The sequence below is a fragment of the Gymnoscopelus microlampas genome (assembly GCF_963454915.1).
Source record: "Gymnoscopelus microlampas genome assembly, chromosome: 24".
Taxonomy (NCBI): domain Eukaryota; kingdom Metazoa; phylum Chordata; class Actinopteri; order Myctophiformes; family Myctophidae; genus Gymnoscopelus; species Gymnoscopelus microlampas.
This window is the reverse complement of record NC_139961.1, coordinates 1,504,088-1,527,430: the sequence shown is the minus strand read 5'-3', so window position 1 is coordinate 1,527,430 and position 23,343 is coordinate 1,504,088. Positions and strand designations below refer to the sequence as shown.

Genomic DNA, 23,343 nt, shown 5'->3' with positions numbered 1-23,343 from the left:
AATGTCATAAATACATGTATGTGTCAAACTGTGATAAATGACTCAATGACATAAATTCATAAATATTGTGAAAATAGCAGATCTACAAGCTTGTATCTGCTATTTTCACAATCTTTGCCTCTTTTGTATATTATTTGAGAATCTGGTCAATATTTGACCAGTATAGTTTGTTAAAGTCCTCAAATTGTCACTTTACTGTCATCTGGGGACCCCCCCAAAATAACTGACGGACGGAGCCTGGGGTCCCGTGGTTTATGCTGGGCATCAGGACTGCTCCAAAGGAGGATCTCCTGTCCTCGTCTGCCGGGCTAGTTTATGTCCAACCACTGTGTGTCTCGGGGGAGTTTGTCCCCACCAGCACGACTCCCTGGTCGGCTTCCCATCAGCGTGCCTTGCTCCTGGATCAGGCCGCGACCTTTGCCCCTGTCCCAACAGCACACCACGGCCTGCCTCAGTCTCACGTCCCCGCGGTCGGCGGGGTACGCTTTCATCCGCCATGTTTACACTTTACAGCATTGAGGAGAATGTCCTCACATGAACTACATGAAGCTACATGACGCACACACCCTGATTTCTTTCAACTTCTGCTCCATGAAGGTACAAATATCTATCCACTAAACACTAATACTTTATGTGTCCTTATTGTCATGACAGAACAGATTCATATAGGTTTAATATTCTACACATCTCAACTTTATAAAAGTGTGTTTAAGGAAGTTAAAGACAACGGCCACAGATATGAGTCATGTATAGGGCTACGCCCACAGTCTGATGAAAGCAGACACTCTGCTGCTTTATGAACATAATGTGTAGGACAGGGGTCTTCAACAGGTGGTCCAGGACCCCTAGGGGGTCCTCAGAGCAACTACAGGGGGTCCGCCAAATCTTTGTGTGATATGATTTTTCTTCCCTTAACCACTTGAACCCTAGCATCCCTTTTCTGAGGAGAACTTTAGCCAAAAATAGCAGATCTACAAGCCCACAACGCCTTGTGAGCTTGTAGATTGGCTATTTTTGGCAAAGAGGCATGGGTGTAGAGGGAAAAAAGAGCAGACCACGTAAACCAAAAATGTTGAATCTGAAACACAATTGTATACGATATAGAGGGGGGTCCCTGCTTCATCTCTCTCTCTGCTAGGGGGTCCTTGGCCTGAAAACGTTGAAGACCCCTGGTCTAGGATATATATTACATGTATTAACCAGTAGTTTTATGTGTCTGTGAGTCTGGAGTGGACTTTGTCTCTCTGGTTCTTTACTGACTCATATCATCATTTCATGTGAGATGAGGCCAGCAGTGTTGTTGCTCCACGACTGACGGTAGAGCCAGTGTCAGGACCAGTGTTTTACTTGGGCGGGAACCCCTTTTTGTAACTATACCAGGAACCCCTTTTGGGGTTCTTGTTGTTATGTACAGTATATAGCAACATACATTTTTTGTAATTTTTGAATAAATATTAGAAGTTTTTCAGAAAACCTAGGTCAGGATTTAGAAGATTTCAATATAAAATAATGGCAATACTGCAGTGTAGACATACTCAGTTACAAGTAAAAGTCTGGTAATCAAAATGTGCTTGAGTAAAATTACAAAAGTATTAAAATGTACTTTAAATACCAAAAGTAAAAGTAGTCATTGTGCACAATGTCCCATTTCACAAGTTCAAAACGTGTACAAATATTTTGAAAATATCAGATCTACAAGCTCACAATGCATCGCATTGTGAGCTTGTAGATCTTTTTTCAAATGGCCGAAATATATAGGCTACTATAGGGCTAAAGTGGTTAATGTATATTTTGTGATAATAATCTAAATCTACAAAGTAACTACACTTATTTGTTTTAGCTCATAAATCATTTGATTTTGATATTTGTCTCATCTGTTTAAGACAGTAGAAAGCTGATATATTGCACTTTTACCTTAGAGCTAGGTATACTCTTGGTTGCTTGTTTTTGCAGAAAATGCACTTCAGACTTCTGGTGATTAGTAGTGCTGTTCCCTACCTATGTTGAATGCACTTATTGTAAGTCGCTTTGGATAAAAGCGTCTGCTAAATGACTGTAATGTAACTACTGTAGTAACTAAAGCTGTCAATTAATTGTAGTGGGGTAAAAGTACAATATTTGCCTCTGAGATGTAGTGGAGTAAGTAAAGTACTTAAAATTTGTAAATAAAAAGTAACAACATCCTCAAAAGTGGACTTAAGTACAGTACTTGAGGAAAAGTACTCAGTTACTTTACACCACTGCACATACATCATGTATATTAGGCTACTGAAGTAATGTATGAAATACATATTGAGAGATATTATTTCTAAATCCTCATTTCTGTTGTGATATAGGATATAAGGCTGCCCCCTGGGGGCACGCAGGTAGTTCGTAATAAAGATGGCTGACTGATAACACACAGACCCGGTCTCTCTCATATTATTGCATGGTGTCAGAAGTAAAAACGACACTTTTACAAAAACATGGACTCATTAAAACCACCACAGACACTGTGTCTCGACGGGAACACAGCAGAGAACTGGAGAAGATGGATTCAACGCTTCAAGTTGTTCATGTGCGCCAGCGAAAAGGACAAAAAAGCGGAGAAACTACAATGTGCCATGCTCCTTCACTGTGCTGGGGAGCAGGCACAGGAGCTGTATAATACGTTCACATTCGGAGATTCAGAGAAGGATAAGATCTGACCTCTCATCAAAAGGTTTGAGGACTACTGTACACCCAGGAAGAACACAACATACGAGCGGCATGTAGTCAACAACCGGGTACAGAAACCAGATGAGATGATAGATCAGTTTGTCACAGACCTACGGATTTTGTCAAAAAACTGTGAGTATGGAGATTTATTGGATGGAATTATCAGAGATAGGATCATAGAAGGAATAAGAGACAATGACACTCGTAGAAGATTATTGAGAGAAGACAAGCTAACTTTGATAAAGTGCATTGACATGTGTCGTGCTGCAGAGTGCACACAACAACAGATGCAGAGTTTCACCACCGGTGGTGCTTGCTCTGATAGCACTGACACTGAGAACGTAAACGCAGTAACACATGGACAAGACGCGCATGCGCAGAGAGGTAGAGGGCGCTACAGCACCAGAGGCAGAGATGCTCCGACAGTAAGATCACAACGTGAAAGGAGGAATGATTACACTGAACGAGAGTACATGGTGGACTGTAAATACTGTGGCCAGACACATGCCAGACGCAGATGCCCTGCATATGGGAAATTGTGCACAAAATGTAATAAAGCAAACCACTTTGCAAAAGTTTGCAGAAGCAGAGTTGTACAGGAGATACAGGAAGATAGTGATTCAGATGATGACTTCAATCTCAATATTGAAGCAATCAATATTGATGAGGTTACAAGCAGTACAGAGGAAAATGCATGGTATGTCACACTGGACATTAAAGACAACAAAGTGAAATTCAAAATAGACACAGCTGCACAGACAAATGCCATCTCAAAAAAGCAGGCCAGAATGATACAAAGATTTTGCCCATTTAATATCAGACAGCACAGAAAACGCCTGACTGGGTATGGAGGTAGCAAACTGTCTGTTGTGGGCAAATGCACACTGCCATGCACTTGCAAGGGAAAGACCTACATGTGTGAATTCTCAATTGTAGACATGCCCACTGCTGAGCCCATACTGGGCCTGAAAGACTGTGAGAGGCTTGATGTGGTCAGACTGGTGAGAAGTGTTGAGGAAAAGGAAGAGCACCCAATAATAGAATAATACAAAGATGTGTTCAAAGGAATAGGGTGCCTAGCAGAGCCATACCATATTCACATTAAACCAGAAGTGAAGCCTGTTATACACGCACCCAGGAAAATACCAGTGACACTGACCGACAGACTAAGAAATGAACTACACAGAATGGAGAAAATGAAAGTGATAACAAAAGTAGATGGCCCAACAGAATGGGTTAACTCTATGGTGACTGTTGAAAAGCCTAATGGCAAGCTGCGTCTATGCTTAGACCCAAAGGAACTCAACACTGCCATCTGCAGGCAGCACTTTCAAATACCAACAGTTGATGAAATAATGAGCAAGCTGGCTGGAGCATCATACTTCAGCACACTAGATGCTAGCAGCGGATACTGGCAAATAGCTCTCACAGAGGAATCATCAAACCTGACGACATTCAACACGCCATTCGGCAGATACAAATATCTACGCTTGCCATTTGGGATAAACAGCGCACAGGAAGTATTTCACAAGAGAGTGTCACAGCTGTTTGAAGATATTGAGGGAGTCGTCACCTACATAGATGATCTCCTCATTTTCGCAAAAGACAAGGAGGAACATGACAGAAGGCTCAGACGAGTACTCCAGAGAGCCAGAGATGTGAATCTGAGGCTCAATAAAGAGAAAAGCAAGATTGGAATAAGGGAAGTGAAATATCTTGGACACACACTCAGCCAGGAGGGTTTGAAGCCAGACCCCAGCAAGGTCCAAGCAATTGCAGAGATGGAGACACCTACAGATAGGCGGGCTCTGGAGAGGTTTCTAGGAATGATAACGTACCTAGCCAAATTTGTTCCAAATCTCTCAGCGACTACTGAACCACTCAGAGAGCTGCTACAAAAGGACATTGCATGGCACTGGATTGAAAAACATGAGGAAGCAGTACACAAAATCAAAAAGACTCTAATAGACAGAGCACAAATGTCACTCAGGTATTATGATGTCACACAACCAGTGAAAGTGTCGGTGGATGCGTCCAAGGCAGGCCTAGGTGCTGTCCTACTGCAGAACGGAGCAGCAGTTGCATACGCATCCAAGGCACTCACCAAGACACAAATTAACTATGCTCAAATAGAAAAAGAAACACTTGCTATTGTTTTTGGATGTCAAAAGTTTCATCAATTCATATACGGCAAGGAGACAGAGATTGAAACTGATCACAAACCACTGGTCTCCATATTCAAGAAACCACTAGGAAACACCTCTCCAAGGATACAGAGGTTGCTTCTCAAACTACAACCATACCAACTGAAGGTGACCCACACACCAGGGAAAGAAATGTATGTGGCGGACACGTTGTCTAGAGCGTTTCTCAAGGTCACAGACGATGACTCAGAACCAGATGACAAACTAGAACGAGACATGGGTGCCCAGATTCACCTCATTGTCAGTCACCTGCCTGTCAGCAAAGACAAAATGCACACAATACGCAATGAGACACTGAGAGATGACACGCTGGCAACCTTGAAAACAATGGTGAAACATGGATGGCCAGAGGGCATAAAGGAGGTCCCGGTCAAAATAAGACAATTCTGGAACTACAGAGATGAGCTCTGTGAAGTGGATGGACTAATGATGAAAGGAGACAAGATCATAATACCACAAAAACTGCAAAAAGACATGCTGAAGGCAATACATGCTGGACATTTTGGGATAGAAAAGTGTAAACTTAGAGCAAGAGAGCTCCTGTTCTGGCCAGGAATGAATAAAGACATTGAGACCGTTGTATCAAGATGCAGCATCTGTCTCACACACAGAAATGCACAGCAAAAGGAGACACTGATGCCTCATGAGACGCCAGAACGCCCATGGCAGATTCTAGGGACTGACCTGTTCGCATGGCATGGTCATGATTACCTGATAGTTGTGGATTATTACTCCAGATACTGGGAAGTTGAACAGCTGCCAGACACCAGAGCAGCGACAGTGGTTCAAAAGACAAAGATCATACTTTCAAGGCATGGGATTCCGGATCTCATAAAATCGGACAACGGTCCCCAATACACACAAGAAGATTCAAGAGATTCAGCAGAGAGTGGGGCTTCATGCACACCACCGTATCACCAAGGCACCCTCAGTCAAACGGCATGGTGGAGAAGAGCGTTCAGATCGTTAAACGCATTCTGGATAAAGCTGACATGGAGGGTTCTGACCCGCACATAGGGTTTCTTGAATACCGCAACACCCCCATAGGTAGCTGTGGCTCTCCAGCTCAAATGCTGATGAGCCGAAGACTGAAGGCACTCATCCCATGCACTAACAAACAGCTCCTGCCCATGATACACAAGACAACGCAGGACGTACAGGAAACGATTAAAGCACAGAAACAAAAGCAAAAAATTCACTACGACAGGACAGCAAAAGATCTGCCTCCTCTGCACAAAGGTGACTCTGTGAGGGTCCAGGACTATGTCACAGGGAAATGGGGCCCGGCTGTTATCAAAGATGTGGCCGGGACACCACGCTCATACGTCATAGAGACTGCCCAGGGACGCCAACTGCGGCGCAACCGTAAACATCTCATGAAAACAGGAGGAACGAAGGGGCAGACTGCTGAAGCATCTTCTATTGATGGTGAAAATACACCTCAAGAGGAGGTAACAGAAAGACCAATACAAAGGGCAGCAACACAGGTGAACAGACAGGACACTAATAACACTCATACACCCCTTAAAACCACCCGAGGTGGACGCAATGTCAGACCTCCAACGAGGTATGAGGACTAATTGATTGTAAAAAAAACAAAAAAAAACATTGTTCTCTTTCACACAGGTCATACTTTTCATGCATGATTGAGTCAGTTTTGCATTCTATTTGAATTTTGCATTCTATTTGAATATGTTTTCTATAAGTGTACCCACTGTTAGCCATTTCCTCCCAAAAGTTGATAACTTTGTTGTATTTTGTTTTGTTTTGTTTTAAGAGGGGAGGTGTTGTGATATAGGATATAAGGCTGCCCCCTGGGGGCACGCAGGTAGTTCGTAATAAAGATGGCTGACTGATAACACACAGACCCGGTCTCTCTCATATTATTGCAATTTCGTACAGACCAGATGTACTTAATCTGTCTGTAAGTAGAGTAATTATCTCATTCACCTGATGCATGTTTAATAGTAATGCATTCACTTTATTCACAAGATTTACTGTCAGTTGTGCCATTTTTGTAGAGGTCTGAAATCTTGTTTTCTTAAAAACGGTTTGTTTTAATGTCTCAGCAGCAGTGTTCATATACAGTTTGTTCTCCTTTGTGGTGTTTGATAACACGTCTGGAGTGAATGTCAGTGTGTGTTAACTGTGATAAAATATAGATGATCTGAGTCTGACAGATACACTTTCTTTTCATTACTTTATTCAGTTCCCAGAACTGAAAACACATCATTTAACTCAACCTCCTTCAACCACAATCCATGTTCCAACTGTAAACAAAGGTCCAACTCTGTTTTATGTGGTTCATGTACACCATCTACTGGTCAAATTGTAAAACTACACCATCTGATCTGTGATTTCTCTGCTGTAGAGTTTTAAACTGATTCATTCTGTCAGAACTGGACTGAACATTTAGCTAGATGTGACTCCATTGTATTATATCCACTGTTAATACACACTGGATGTAGAAAATAAAGCAATACATGTAGTTTCCAGTATAGAGTTCCAGTTCCTTTGGCATCACTGTGTTTTATACAATAAGGTACAATGTTTAAACTCCTCTACCCTTCATGACAACAATGGTTAAATAACTTGATTTAATAATAAACTAGATTCACTTACAGTCAGTTTGTGACTTGGATCCGCACAATGTAATGAATGTTGTTATGAATGAGTGAAACTAACCGTGTGCGTGTGTGTGTGTGTGTGTGTGTGTGTGTGTGTGTGTGTGTGTGTGTGTGTGTGTGTGTGTGTGTGTGTGTGTGTGTGTGTGTGTGTGTGTGTAGGTCTCTGCTCTACCATGAGTGAGTCTGTGGAGAGAGAGGAGGGGGGCGTGGCCTCTAAAAGCATCCTGTCTGAAGAACATGAGAGGTAAATAAACATCTATGACATCATCACTGTCTTCATCATCATCATCATCATCATCATCATCATCATTGTGTCTCTGTTGTGTTAAAGGTCAGTCCATCAGGACAGACCAGACTCTCCTGTACCCAGCTGTGTCTCCATGAAGAGTGACCGGTCCATGGGTAAATCAACTTCAGAGATGAACACCACTCTACTGAACAGAGGTTTGAATGTATTCCTGTTGATGGTCATAATTATACTGGAACCAGTGGTTTGAGGCCGAGGCATGTAAGACGTCTTTTTAAAATTTAAAAGGTGCATTAATTTATTTAGTGTTTGTATCCAAAGCACTTCACAATAATCATAACATTCACACACACATATTCCCACAAGTTTGAGGAGAATGAGTTGTGTCTCCAGGTCAGGTTGAAGGCAATGTTTACCACCAATACTTGAAGCTAGAGACCATGTAGAGGAGAGGAGAGAGAGATTACACAGCTACAGATTACTCAGGGAAGCCACACACTGTCTTGTTTAAATGTGTCTGTGACATCATCATCATCATCATCATCATCATTGTGTCTCTGTTGTGTTAAAGGTCAGTCCATCAGGACAGACCAGACTCTCCTGTATCCAGCTGTGTCTCCATGAAGAGTGACAAGTCCATGGATCGACCTATCACCTTCACTGATGGACACCACTCTACTGAACAAAGGTTTGAACTTATTCAGATAGTGGTATGATGTAGAGTCATGTAATATCCCTTTATCTCTCTCTAGCACACACACCATTGGTGGGCCATTCACAAACCACACAGCTAGCAAGTTGTTAGTCATAGCTAGAGATTACACAGGTAAACCACACTGTTGTTACACCCTGTCTTGTTTAATTCAGAGTAGAGGATTAATGACATATGTTTGAATGGATTCAGTATTGATTTTATAATTCAATAATAAATAAACTAAATAGTGTTCATCCTCTCTTTCTATCAGGGTTCATCAGCAGAGATCAGTCTCTCCTGTATCCAGCTGTGTCTCCATGAACAGTGACCGGTCCATGGGTAAACCTATCAACTTCAAAGATGAACACCACTCTACTGAACAAAGGTTTGAATTTATTACTGTTGATGCTCATATTTTGCAACCATGGAGGTGGAGGTCGATGCATGTAAGATGTCATTTTAAATGGTAAAATGTACATTTATATATTGTTTTTATCCAAAACACTTCTCAATAATCATAGCATTCACACACATATTCACACTGACTGTGGGGGAAAACATGAGGACAGTCTTGCTCAAGGACACTTCGACACACAGCCAGGAGGAGCCGGGAATCGAACCAGAAACGTCCTAAGCTGCCGCTCTAGTTTGACATTATCTGTCATAATAATCAGTCAAAGATAGAATGATGTAGTTGTATGCTTGTGTCATTGATACAGTCATATTATGAGCAGAGTATTTAGCAGCTATGACAGTCATATACTTATGTTATATTAATATGAATACCTTTGATAGAACACAGGTATGTACATGACACTAATAGATATCATACTAACTCAGTGGCCTTGTGGTTAGAGTGTCCGCCCTGAGACTGGGAGGTCGCGGTTCGATCCCCGGCCGGGTCTCAAAATGAGACCCAATGCCTCCCTGCCCAATGCCTCCCCGCGGGACTCACGCGCACGGGGGTCCTCATGCACGCGCGCTGCACGCGAAATCTTTGGGCGGTTCTGGGCGGATTGGGTTCCTTTTTTTTCCAGTTTTTGGTTACTTTATTTCGGTTTTAGGGTTAGGATTCGGGTTAGGTTAGGGTTATGTTATTTAATTCTTATTTTTGCCTGATTTGACCGATTTATTATCAAAAAAATTAAACACAATTAAAACTTTTTTTGCAAAAAGTGGGGGGTATGAAATCTTCTCTGTAATAGGAGTATGCTATTGCTAATAATAACTATAATAGAACTACTAGGCAAATAAAAAATTTGATCTGATGGATAAGGTTCTGTGCAGACTGCAGTCAATTTAGAAACACTTGGTTGGACCCTACCTGCTCGTAGTGTCACTGTTGGCAGGTCCAATGCTCCTAACATTATCAGAATGGCAGCTGCTAAATCCTCTGATGACCATAACATTCTCCTCTTCAATACCTTCGGTTTACCCCCCAACTTGGAAGCACCAGGAGGAGGTTGTTTGTTTATAATTATTCACAACGTGGTCACTGGTCGCTATCACTTTTTTTTTTTTTTCCTCGGTAGCTTTCACTGTTTTAAAATACTTGCTTAAATATGCACACTTTGCAGCTTTTGCACAGATAGCTCTTGTATCCTCTTAAATGTTGTTGAGCTGCAGATTATTTTCTTTCCGACTTGTATTCCACCGGCGACACGTGATTTAATTCACTGCTCGTTCACAAGAACACGGCCGGCTCGTCCAAAAAAACGTGCCCCAAAACACACTCGCCCCGGGTATATCTGGCGGCCTCGGTCGGCGAAAAACTTAGGGGCGAGTGTGTTTTGGGGCGAGTGTTTTAGCCTGCGCAGTGTCTGCGTTTCTCCTCTCGAGTCTCGACAAACACACACACACACACACACACACACACACGCACTCGGCCCGCCCCCTGATGACAGGCTCCACTGCTCCGCTGCCTGCGCACAGCCAGTTAATTGATATATATTTGGCCGCGGACCCCCATTTGAAAATGTTTTGTGCCAGGGACCCCCAGAAGCAAAGATATCAGTAAATATTTGCTTTAAAAAATATAAATATTCAAAGATATGCACACATTTTCAAGATTTTTCAAAAGATCTGCCATTTTTGAATAGCCAAAGCTAAGTGGTTAAAATGATTGTGACGCTATGTTAACTAATTTTGCTGGGGACCCACTGGTGGTCCCCGGACCACTGGTTGAGGACCCCTGCTCTAAAATAAAATCTCTGCCTACTAGGGCTGGAAAATTAACCAAAAATATATCGAAACCAACATATGTGACCCAGGATAAAGAATAAGTCATCTAGGCTTCTTTTTTTTTCATGTCATATGAAAGCAGGGAATCATACCTAAACATTTGACACATTGCTTGTGCAGTTTGACGCACCTGTTTCCGAGATAATATGGCTTATAGAATGATGTCTTGCAGAGATTCAGTGAACTGATAAAACTGGCCTTAAAGGTTCTGTGAGAGTTTAACCCCCCACAGCAAAAGTTTGAAATCATGACATTGATTAGAATTCATATCACAAATCTAAATATGTGTACAAATACAACACATCTGTATAGCCACCCTAGCATCCCTATTCTGGGGAAAACATTCACAGACAATAACCAATACGAGCTCGGACTGTGCCAGCCTGGTTGTGAAGTTATTTAGAAATCCATGCATTTGTTGTCCATGTCCATGCATGATGATGATGTCTGTGTCATTGGTATGGATGACAACTCTGTCAACTTTGTCATTCTGAACACTGTACAGGGTGTGGTGTATTATTCTTGTATCAGCCTCCTGTTGTGTGGATTCTAGTGCAGAGACATCTTCAATAGACCCCTCCTTGATCACCCCACTCCTTGGCCCTCATTTATCAACGGAGCGTATAAACCGCCGTATATTTCTATATATTCGGCCGTACACCAACATCGAAGTCACATTTATCAACGCATCCTACACAGCCGATCCGACCGTACATTTGGTCCCAGCCTTGATAAATGTCACGGCTGAAACCGAGCGTCATTTAAATAACACGCCCTTAAATATTCTCAAAACGCCCCGATTTTACGACATGAACCAGAATACGATCAAAGAAGACATCATGAAAAGTCAATAAGAAAGAGTTTCCCCCGCTCGCCTCGCCGCACACGCCCCTCTCTCTCTCTCTCTCTCTCTCTCTCTCTCTCTCTCTCTCTCTCTCTCTCTCTCTCTCTCTCTCTCTCTCTCTCTCTCTCTCTCTCTCTCTCTCTCTCTCTCTCTCTCTCTCTCTCTCTCTCTCTCTCTCTCTCTCTCTCTCTCTCTCTCTCTCTCTCTCTCTCTCTCTCTCTCTCTCTCTCTCTCACACACACACACACACACACACACAGCACGCGTATAATTAGAAAATAGCAGACCTACAAGCTCACAACGCGTGGCGATGCGACGCTGGCTTGTGAGCTTGTAGATCTGCTATTTTCAATGCAGCCAGATATGCAATCTTATCTGAATGACTGTTAAAGCAGTTTGTTTAAATTACTTTATAAAATGTTATATTTTCACAGGGATAATTTATTAGTGTAGATATACATTTATGAGTGGATTATGTGTCCAGATGCCTGTCAGACAGTCAGACAATGCTACTCCGCAGGTCTAGGATGGAATAAACGGGTGCAGCCAAAGTCAACAACTGGTCTCTACCAGACGTGAGATTTCAGCGTACCGTAGGATGAAGCCCACGTCAGGATATATTGATAAATGCCGAAAGGTGCGGTGATCTCGCCGTACGCCCATTATTTGGGCTGCACCGCGTTGACAAGGGCCCTTGTCTCTTCTTTAAACCGCCCACCCAGGTAAAGATGTGTTGGACCAAGGGCCGACTTACGTTTCAAATGTTCACCCCATTCGTCGCAGAGGAAACTCAATCCGCAAGTTTCCTAGGGCGTCGTGGTCATCACTTCCTGTCGATTTGATCCCTGATACCTGATCGGAAGTGATGCCCACAATGCCCTAGGAAACTTGTGGATAGGTTTGCCTTGTTAGCTGACACAGCAACAAAAAGCTGTGTAATGCATATACTGACTTCATATTCTTTGGTAGGTTTTGGTCGAACATATCTGTGTTCTTGCTCAGCTGTCTTAAGACTAGGTCCACTGTACCGGTCACAGCAGAAGTGAATGTAACACAGAGACCGTGTTACATTGCCACCACAAAAAGTATTGGTAAAGTAGTTGCAGACAATAACAAATATCTTAAATATTAAGACATGAGGATAGATCTGTGGTTTAGAAATGAAGCATTCATTTACAGCATATGTGGAAGCTATTCAGTATTTTTCACATTTATTTATTGTCTTTATTTAGTTGATTTGTTTTTGTGGAATCAGTTTGTTTACAGCTATATTATTTAAGGTAATTTGTGTTTCAGCTAAAATGCTTTTATTTTGAAGGTGTTGGGTCAATTTGGGCACACAGCTGGGTTTATTTAAATCAATCAGGGCACAGCAGCAGTCAGTGGGCACCGGTAAGGTCTATGTTTTTTTTTTGTACCAGTATGGGCTGAGTTCAGCAAACATTTCAGCACCTTTTGCTGTATTGTTCTTGCCGAGGTGAAGCTAATAAATACCACAAAAACGTCGATGCCTTGTCTGGACAATGGACTCATTACCAACTCATGATCTGCGTAAGATCCACTACCTGGTGCCTCAGTGGCCTTTTGAAGTTTTATTGTTGTTGACAAATAGCCACTACAGCATAAGTTACTCCAACTACCACACCTGAAATAGAGGTAACACTTGATACCACTTTTTTAAAGTTAAACTGTCTTTTCTCCAGACTCCCTGCACCTCCCTGTATGTAAAGAGGAGGATTCCCCTGAAGAGAAGAGGAGCCCCAGTCTGGTCCAGGAGGAACCAGAGCCTCCAAGTGAAGATGATGGTGAAAACAGAGACACAGAGCCTGTAGCCAGCACCTCAACTGAACACATGAAAACACAAGCTGATGTAGAGGACTGTGGAACATCACATCCAACTAGTGATGACCAGCTCCTCTCTTCACACTGTTCTGAATCTGACATCACTGAAGACAGTGATGAGTGGGAGCCCAGTGTAGATCAGTCACCTTTAAACACACTGAAGTCACACAAGACACAACATGTGGAAGGACAGAGATTGTCTTTGAGCAACAAGATGTCCCAGGACCTGAAAACATCGAAAGAAACTCACTCCATGCAGAGTCACACTGGGAAGAAAAGATTTAGTTGTACAGTGTGTTGCAAAATGTTTGATTGTAAGGGACATCTTAATACGCACATGAGGACTCATACAGGGGAAAAGCCATTCACTTGTACAGTTTGTAACAAAGGCTTTCGTCACAACAGTCATCTAAAAAGACACATGAGGACTCATACAGGGGAAAAGCCATTGACTTGTACAGTTTGTAACAAAGGCTTTCCTGACAACGGTAATCTAAAAATACACATGATGACTCATACAGGGGAAAAGCCGTTCACTTGTACAGTTTGTAACAAAGGCTTTCGTGACAGCGGTAATCTAAAAATACACATGAGGACTCATACAGGGGAAAAGCCGTTCACTTGTACAGTTTGTAACAAAGGCTTTTGTGACAGCGGTAATCTAAAAAGACACATGCTGATCCATACAGGGGAAAAGACATTTACTTGTACAGTTTGTAACAAAGGCTTTAGTCACAACGGTAATCTAAAAACACACATGAGGACTCATACAGGGGGGGAAACCTTTAGCTGCAGTTTGTAACAAACGCTTTGGTCCAAATGCACAAAGATTCATACGCAGAGAAGCTGTTAGTTAAACTGAAACAAATCTTTTTTTCAAAGGATCAATCTGAGTTGATAAATAAGACAAACGTATGATCTAGGGCTGGGTCTTATGACTTCAAATCAATATCACCATTATTTACAGCTTTTGCCTTGGATTATTTACGTTTAATGAGCGGTGTTAATGCATTGTATAATTATCATAATGTATTACTAACTATGAGGATTATTATAAAACAAGATCCTGGCCAAAATAAAAAGTCAGAGTGACCTGTAATTATGAAGCTGTGTGATACTTGACCATATAAATGGCTTTTTTTTTTTTTATGTTTTATGATTATTGTTATTAAGCATTAGTATTTATGGGTTCTTATGATTATACAGTGTTATAAGTAGATTATAATGTATTATAAGTATATTTATAAAGTATTATAGAGCAACTCAATTCACTTGTACAGTTTGTAGCAAAGGCTTTTGTGACAACAGTCATCTAAAAAGACATATGAGGACTCATACAGGGGGGAAAAACCTTTAGCTGCAGTTTGTGATAAACACTTTGGTCCAAATGTACATAGATACGCAGAGAAGCTGCTGTTCACCATTATTCATAGCTTTTGCCTTGATTACTTACGTTTAATGAACAGTGATAATGCATTGTATAATTACTACGACTTACCGCACCCAAGTCGTGCTACTCATGCACTGAGTTGGCGGTGCCCGGGATCGAACCCATGACCTTGTGGTCTGAAGGCTTTATAATGTGTTATGATTATTGTTAATAAGCATTAGTATTTATGGGTTCTTTTAATTATACAGTATTATAAGTACATTTATAAAGTATTATAGACAAAGAATCCATAACAAGTTTTCCCCTCATGGGGACAAACATGCCTAACATTTCAGCCTAGCGCAGCCGCTGTCAGCGCAGACATTCACTGGTCTAGCCCCGTTATTATGAAGCACCAACATCTCTGTTTTAATTCACATGTTCAGTTATGATAATTAAATAACATTCTGCATTCATAACACATTCTATAAGCACTTCAGCTTTTCAGAAACAACACCACGTTGCTGCCTACATGTAAGCTATACAACATACTATGATCACTACCTACATGTAGGCTATACAACATACTATGATCACTACCTACATGTAGACTATACAACATACTATGATCACTACCTACATGTAGGCTATACAACATACTATGATCACTACCTACATGTAGACTATACAACATACTATGATCACTACCTACATGTAGGCTATACAACATACTATGATCACTACCTACATGTAGACTATACAACATACTATGATCACTACCTACATGTAGGCTATACAACATACTACCTACATGTAGGCTATACAACATACTACCTACATGTAGGCTATACAACATACTACCTACATGTAGGCTATACAACATACTATGATCACTACCTACATGTAGGCTATACAACATACTATGATCACTACCTACATGTAGGCTATACAACATACTATGATCACTACCTACATGTAGGCTATACAACATACTATGATCACTACCTACATGTAGGCTATACAACATACTATGATCGCTACCTACATGTAGGCTATACAACATACTACCTACATGTAGGCTATACAACACTTAAACACCTGTAGTCTTAGAGAACTGGATAGAGTAAGCGTCTACTCCAAATCTCTTCGCCACAAATAGCAGATCTACAAGTTCACAATGTGTCGCAAACGTGAGGCATTGTTAACTTGTAGATCTGCTATTTTGGCTGTTTGTTTCCCCCTGGAATATGGACGCTGGGGTTCAAGTGGTTAAATCAGTAAGTGTTTAACAGGCTGTGTGTTAAGGGTTAATTTGTTGTGGCAGCTCAGGGGGAATGGAGGCAGGCCTGACAATAAAATGAGACCTTTGTTGATTTGTTTCTCAAATCTGATCTGAATCTTTAGGACTGACTGTTCACACTGTTATTTGCAAGTGAGTCGGATCAAATGTGTGTATTAAAAAATAGCCAATCTACAAGTTCACATCGCATCGCATTGTGAACTTCGTCTATTTTCAGCAAGGGACACCGTTTTACAACAAAGTATAAATCCTGCTTCAGTGTCAGAATGTCCAGACTGAGACACATCTTTAGAAATCACATTTGAATCACATTTCAAACAAGAATCAGTTTCCATGCGGTTTTATGCTGTTCAATCCGTGTACGTAGCGTTCAATTGATATCCGTTCTCAAATCCCAAAATCGAAAATCGGAAATTGTCCGTTCAGTTTATATCCGTTCTTAAGTCCCAAAATCGAAAATAAGAAATTGGCTTCATCTCATGAATGGAAAACGGAAATTGACCCGTTTTTTAATTTTTTTTTTTTTGTTAAACACAATTTTTGCCAAGATATCAAGTATTACTTTACAAGCCCGTATCTTGCGTTCAGTCTATTATTCAATGTGAAATCAAAAATCAAAAATCGAAAATTGGCTTGATTTTCAATTTTAGCCTTTCATCTACATGAATGGAAAACGGAAAATTACCTGTTTTTTAATTATCGATCATTCATATGCATTATTATACAAAGTTACGGATAGGCCTCCCTACGCGCCATCTTGGTGAGGTCCGGTTCGGTCCAGCAGCACCGTGTTAGCTCCGGCTAAGTGTAACACTGTAAACAAACACATAGCAGCTACTTTAGCTAGTCACTGCTAGAACATTTTACGCAGATTAAGAGGAAACAATACGAGGAGAAGATTACATTTATCGGTATCGATCCGTATAAGCTTGTTACGAGTGAGTTTAGTGTCAATAAGGATCTTTATCCGCCGGGCCATACATTATCCGGATATTGTATGATTATTATTTAGTGTTTACACGCAGTGCCTACTACACTATGGACCAGTTGATGGCCTACAACAGCCTTGAGGCTCAATCTTATTTGTGCAAGGGTAAGTAAGTTTGTTTTTATTATTTTGTTTTATCGTTTGACAGGTAATGTTGGTGAACTGTAGAAGTGCTGTGCAAGTCTGTGTGTTAGCGTGGCTACTGTTAGCCTTGGATCAAGACTATCGTAGATTTATTTTATCTGAGTCAGACTTGATCAAATACAACTAATATATAGTCTTGATCCAAGGCTAAGCTTTTTTAGCCCTGGCGTTAGTGAGTTCTCTCTAACTTAGAGAGAACTCTAACGCTGGACTAAGCTACTGTGTGCCCAAAAGAAGTCAGACGTAAACAAAGCCCAAATATGGGCCTTATTAATGACCCAAAATAATTCATGAAAGTCGAGTCTGTCCATTGTGGCTGGCATGCAGATAGTCAAGCTTTGTTCTTTGAGAGTTTCATAGGGGGAAAAACACAAGTAAAAAGTACTAGCCTGGTTACCCAGCACTTTTCATACAGTCAGTGGCTGGTCTTACAAGCAGGGTCTTACAAGACTGGGTCAAAATGTACCACAACCAGGGTCGGTAACACCACAGCATTCTAACTAGATATAATTACAATTACGATCAGGGGTCTTCAACGTTTTCAGGCCAAGGACCCCTTGGCTGAGAGCGAGATAAAGCAGGGACCCCCATTATATTGTATAGAATATTTCTTTTTTCATAGATTTCATAGGCAGCTTCATAGACTTGTTCCACAGCACTATCATGTTGGATTCATGTTAATGTGTATTTCCAAACATTTAATCATGCACTTAAACAACACTTATACCTGACCTTTCACTCTGTACTTAGCCTGCTCTTTTTCCCCGCTATACTAAACCACTTTGCCGAAGATAGCAGATCTACAAACGCACAACGCCTTTGGCTAAAGTTCCTCTCAGAATAGGGATACTTGGTTGAAGTGGTTTATGTAAAAATCACACAAAGATTTGGCGGACCCCCTGTAGTAACTCTGAGGACCCCCTAGGGGTCCCGGACCCCCTGTTGAAGACCTCTGCTTTAGATATTATTTGATATTTTTGTTGCACGCATGCAGTGTTGTCCTATGTAAGCTGAAGACAATAATACCCTAGCGGTCTGTTCTATCACAGTAATATCACTGTTTACTCTATTCTCAGGTGCTGCACTCAGCAACCGAGGGAGAAGCCAACCTCTCCCTGGATCATGGCCCCAGAGCACAGCACACTGGGGCGGTGCTTGACGCACACTGTGACTGCAAGTCTGGACTGTGTGAGGTCTGGTCCCGTGTAGGTGCTGCGCTGCAAGAGTCCAGAGGAAAGACACAGTAGAACCTTACTCTAGGTGCTTGTGGCCCACTTCAGCGACTGAGTCAAAGCGTGGTAACGTGAGTTGTGTATTTTAAATTGAGCATATTGTTCTAATTCATTAGAACCAGGGTCAGTGAAACCACAGCATTTTAACTAGATAATGACAATGCTTTATGTATTATTTGATTGAAGCATGCAGTGTTCTCTTATTTAAGCAGACGAAAATGATCTAAAAGTTAAATGATATCCTACCGGTCTGTACTATCACAGTAATATTCCCTGTTTATTTTATTCTCAGGTGTTTTTGACCCATCTGCAAGTAATAACCTGAAACACCTCCAAGGAGTCTAATTAAGACCATCTGCACTCCAGGCAGCTCCCAACACAGCGTGTAGCAGCAGGACCCTCGCTACAAGAAGAGTCACTCCAGGCAAGGCAGCATGACGCTGGCCACCAACAGAGCCGTGCCTACTGCTCAAAAGCCCAGCAGTTTGATCAGCGTCACCACCAGCGTCCATCAGATTTTCCTGGAGACTGTGTACTGTACTGGTTGGCAGAGGATTCAACATTGCAGATAGTGTAGGATCTGTCATGGCATGATTAGTCACACTAGCCTTTACAAAAGGGGGAAAAACAGCTATATTAATCTAAACTGATATTATACTTTACTATATGCTATATTATACTACTATATTGTGAACTCTCTATACATACATACTGTATATCTCTACATATCTACTATTTTAATGTGCTTCACCAAAACGAAAAATGTACTAATCTTTGTGCAGTAGTAGCCTCGTGAAGAGGATTCAAGCTCTTAAAAGAGATGACTTCAAGAGCTTGCACTTAAATTGTGAATAAAATGTTTTATTGAATGCCATTATTTGCCTTGCATATTCTGTAATCTGTAGCCTACTATTGATAAATGTCCTACTTGGCTTAAATTAAGCAGTTGTTTTTATGAGTGATGTTTAGATTAGATTTAGTTTCAACTTTATTGTCACTGCACAGAGTACAAGCACTACTGAGACAACAAAATGCAGTTTCGCATCTACAGCTGAGTTACAGTGTGTCATGTCCAAGGAGGAAGAAACTGCAGGAGATTCTTCTTACTGAGAAAGTGGCTGAGAACAAGAGAATCATGTGTTATCACTATAATCAATGCAATGGTTCTCATACTTTTCCATGTCAAGGACCCCCAAATTAATATGTATTAACCCCATCTGAAAATATTTTGTCCCAGGGACCCCCATACTATGTTTGTGTTGTAAAATGTTTCAAAAACATTCAAATTCTTCTGAAAATAGCCGATCTACAAGCTCACAACACATCACATTGAGACGACTCAGACGAGGAGCATGGAGTTTGGTTATATTTCAAATAGCCAATGTACAGGGAGGTGCTTAAAACAGATGTTGATGCTACGTATATATTAAGGACCCCTGGGGGGTCCCTGAACCCCACGTTGAGAACAATTAGTGTATGTATAATACAGGGCTCTTCAACAGGGGGTCAGGGACCCCTAGGGATCCTCAGAGTTACAGGGGGCCGCCTAATCTTTGTGTATTCTGGAGGGAACTTTAGGGAAAATAGCCGATCTACAAGCTTGTAGATCTGCTATTTATAGGCAATGAGGTTTGGTGTAGATGGGGGGGGGGGGCAGACCAAGTGAAAGGTCAAGTTTATGGTTTAAGTGATTAAATGTCTGAAAATACAAATGAACATGGATCCAATATAGTGCTGTCAAACCTATGAAGCTAACTATGAAATCTATGAAAAGTTTGAATCTGCCACACAATTGTATACAATATGTAGTGGGGATCTCTGATCATCTCTCAGCTATGGGGTCCTTCGTCTGAAACACCTTGAAGACCCCTGGTATAATATATAAATAGAATGAACTGTAAGCGTAGGTATGAATGTGACATATACAGAACAGTATGAACACTAAACTGGTGTACTGTAAATGTTATGTATTGTACAGTCGGAGGTATACAGTGTGTACATATACCTACAGCTGTTAATCTGTAACATTCACTTTGTGTGTTTGGGATATTTCACCCCCAAAATGACCTTTTCTATGGATTAGTCACCCCATGGAGACTTGAATTGATGGAAAGTAACTAAGTACATGTACTCAAGTACTGTAATTAAGTGCACTTTTGAGGTATTTGTACTTTACTTGAGTATTTCCAATTTCCAATACTTTTACTTCTACTCCACTACATCTCAGAGGTAAATAGTGTGCTTTTACTCCACTACAATTATTTGAAAACTTTAGTTACTAGTACTTTGTAGATTTTGATTATTATTACTGAACATACATTAACCACTTCAGCCCTATATACATTTTGGCCATTTGAAAATAGCCGATCTACAAGCTTACAATGCTTCCGATGTGACGCATTGTGAGCTTGTAGATCTGCTATTTTCAAAAGATGTTTATACATTTGAAAACTTGAAATGGGACATTCCAGTACTTTTACTTTTGGTATTTTAAGTACATTTTGATGCCAATACTTTTATACTTTTGAATTGCGGACCTTTACTTGTAACAGAGTATTTCTACATTGCAGTATTGATACTTTTACTTAAGTAAAACATTTGAGTACTTTTTCCACCACTGGGTATATGTTGTACAAACAAAGACATTAACACTATAGATATTGCTGTCTAGAATGTGTACATTATTAATATTGTACCTTCAGGCGTCCTAGCCTACTGTATGTCTTGGCATTTATATTTCACTATGGCACCATCCATACTAGTCCAAACAGTATAGGCCTACAATACATATTAACACATTTCTACCAGTTTATACTGTTCATAATACTGTATCTTAGCTCTTTAATTCCAACCCTTTATTTGTTCGTTATATAATTTAGAATACATCATGTACTATTATACTGTAATACTCATGGCATGACACATAAATCATGATTATCGCATTCTCAACCATTTAAACCCAGTTGGTGTGAATATCCTGTACCCTTCCTATACCCGATTCCTCTTCCAGCGATCCAGAAACAGATGTGTGCCTAGCTACTGTGTACTTGTTACGACCTTATAAGGTGTCTAGAGGCTAAGGAGTAACACATACACAGGTAACGAAAAAGTGTACATTAATATTAGGATCAACCTTAAGTTTACAATGGATAATTAAGCAGATCAGGGAAAGCAACAAACTTCAGGGTGGCCAAAGCCAAAATACCCCAACCCTACCTGAAAAGAAAACAACCTAAACTCCACCAAAACAAAGTTACAGTATAGGCTCCCTAACTAAACAAAACAGGGTCAAAAGGGGGAACAAAATAAATGGCGGCACATCCCTACAAGCTTCCCTTCTCTATTATACTCAGGAAAAAGGTTTGGAATATGATTACGTTTCCTATCTAAGAATAGTCTATACTTTAAACACTAAGTAAATAAAGTTACCTACTTACGCACTAAGCAGGAAAAAGGTATGGCACACAGCCTATAGACCTACAGTAGCAAACACCAGCTAACTAACAGAAAGGGTTCAGCACATGGAGGTGACGGATGGTAAAAAGGCTGATGAGGAGCTTCTCCCAGGCTTTTATGCTGTCTGGGCTGATTGAGGAAGCTGCAGCTTGCTTTTAATGCTCTTCAGGTTGCCCTGGTTGAGCTTAGACTGGTTTTAAATGCAAGCAAAACTAAATTCATGCTGTTCACTAGGGCTAAAACCACCAACCTTAGTAATATAGTCATAACCTCTTCAAGTGGTGCTACAATAGAAAGGGCCACGGAATACAATTACCTTGGCATCTGGCTAGATGAGAAATTGTGTTTTAAATTTCACATTGAAAACCTTGTCTCTATAGAAATAAATCTTGCTTTCCTGCATCCAGTAGGAAAACAATTAGTATGGAGACATTATCTATAGAACTGCTACTCCATCAATTTTAAAGCGCCTCGACACTGTGTACCATTCTGCCCTAAGATGGGTCACTGGTGACAGCTATGGTACCCATCATTGTACACTCTATGGGAACGCAGGCTTATCCTCTCTATCTGAGAGGCGTGATAAGCACTGGTACAGTATGTATTTATTTCTAAAGCCATCTCAGGAATGCTGCCCCCTTATATTTGTTCTATGTTGGATCAGAACCCTATTACATACCAGACCCGCTCAACTGATCTCCTGACACTCAAGGTTCTTTTTGCACAGACAGAGTTAGGCAAGACAGCATTTTCTGTCAGTGCTCCATCTGCCTGGAATGAGCTCCAGAGGCCCTTGAAAATCAAATCACTTCCATCTTTAGGTCATTTCAGGGAAATGACTTCCAACAATTTTGTTCAGGATTGTAACTGCTTTATTTAATTTAATTTTGGTAGATCTGTTCTAGTTCTTTGAGTATTTTAGTTTTTTTTTGGTGATTTCTGTATTCTGATTCATGCATCTTATGTTGCTGTATGTGAATGTCTATTCCTGTTGTTGATTACTGTGTTCTGTTTCTCGGCTACATTGAAAATGAGGGCCTGCCCCTCAACTGTACTCCGAGCTGAAATAAAGGTTATGATGATGATGAGGAATGAGGCCCAGGTGTGTCTCCAGACACCACGCCACTCCTCCAATCTCTACTCCACCCTCCATTACCAAGTAGGGCACTGAAAACACTCAGAGGGTTAAAACACAATATGAGGCCACATAGGGCCGTAACAGTACTCAATGTATAACTATACATATATATATTACACTGTACTGAAAAATGACACCATTATCGCATTCTCTCAGCCACTGTTCGCTGTGGACACGCCACCTGCTGACTCCTGAAGATCTGATCAGTAAACCCAAACGGAATCTGCAGTTTTTTTTCTGTTTTTCAGTGGTGATTCAGGAGGAAAATCTGTGGGATTCTGCGGGGTGACTTTTTAAGGTTTTAGACAGTTATCCAGTAC

At 40.9% G+C, this 23,343-nt stretch overlaps 1 protein-coding gene and 1 long non-coding RNA gene across 3 annotated transcripts in view; both read left to right on the top strand.

The window, feature by feature from the left end:
- The first annotated feature begins 7,671 nt into the window (after nt 1–7,671).
- Nucleotides 7,672–23,343, top strand: part of LOC311040686 (uncharacterized protein) — a 65,384-nt gene continuing 49,712 nt past the window's right edge. Inside the window, exons 1-3 of one of the 2 annotated variants that reach the window (XM_084051015.1) lie at nt 7,672–7,772; nt 8,347–8,463; nt 8,741–8,854. In XM_084051015.1, coding sequence (XP_083907141.1) covers nt 7,702–7,772; nt 8,347–8,463; nt 8,741–8,854 — 302 coding nt within the window. In that variant the 5' untranslated portion in view covers nt 7,672–7,701. Of the gene's footprint in view, nt 7,773–8,346; nt 8,464–8,740; nt 8,855–13,257; nt 14,392–23,343 lie in introns of those variants that run through there. The other variant, XM_084051014.1, reaches the window with a different exon arrangement.
- On the top strand, nt 16,837–19,371 carry LOC311040730. The gene is made up of 3 exons (XR_014600294.1): nt 16,837–17,158; nt 18,274–18,500; nt 18,722–19,371. It is a non-coding gene; the product is annotated as an uncharacterized lncRNA (long non-coding RNA).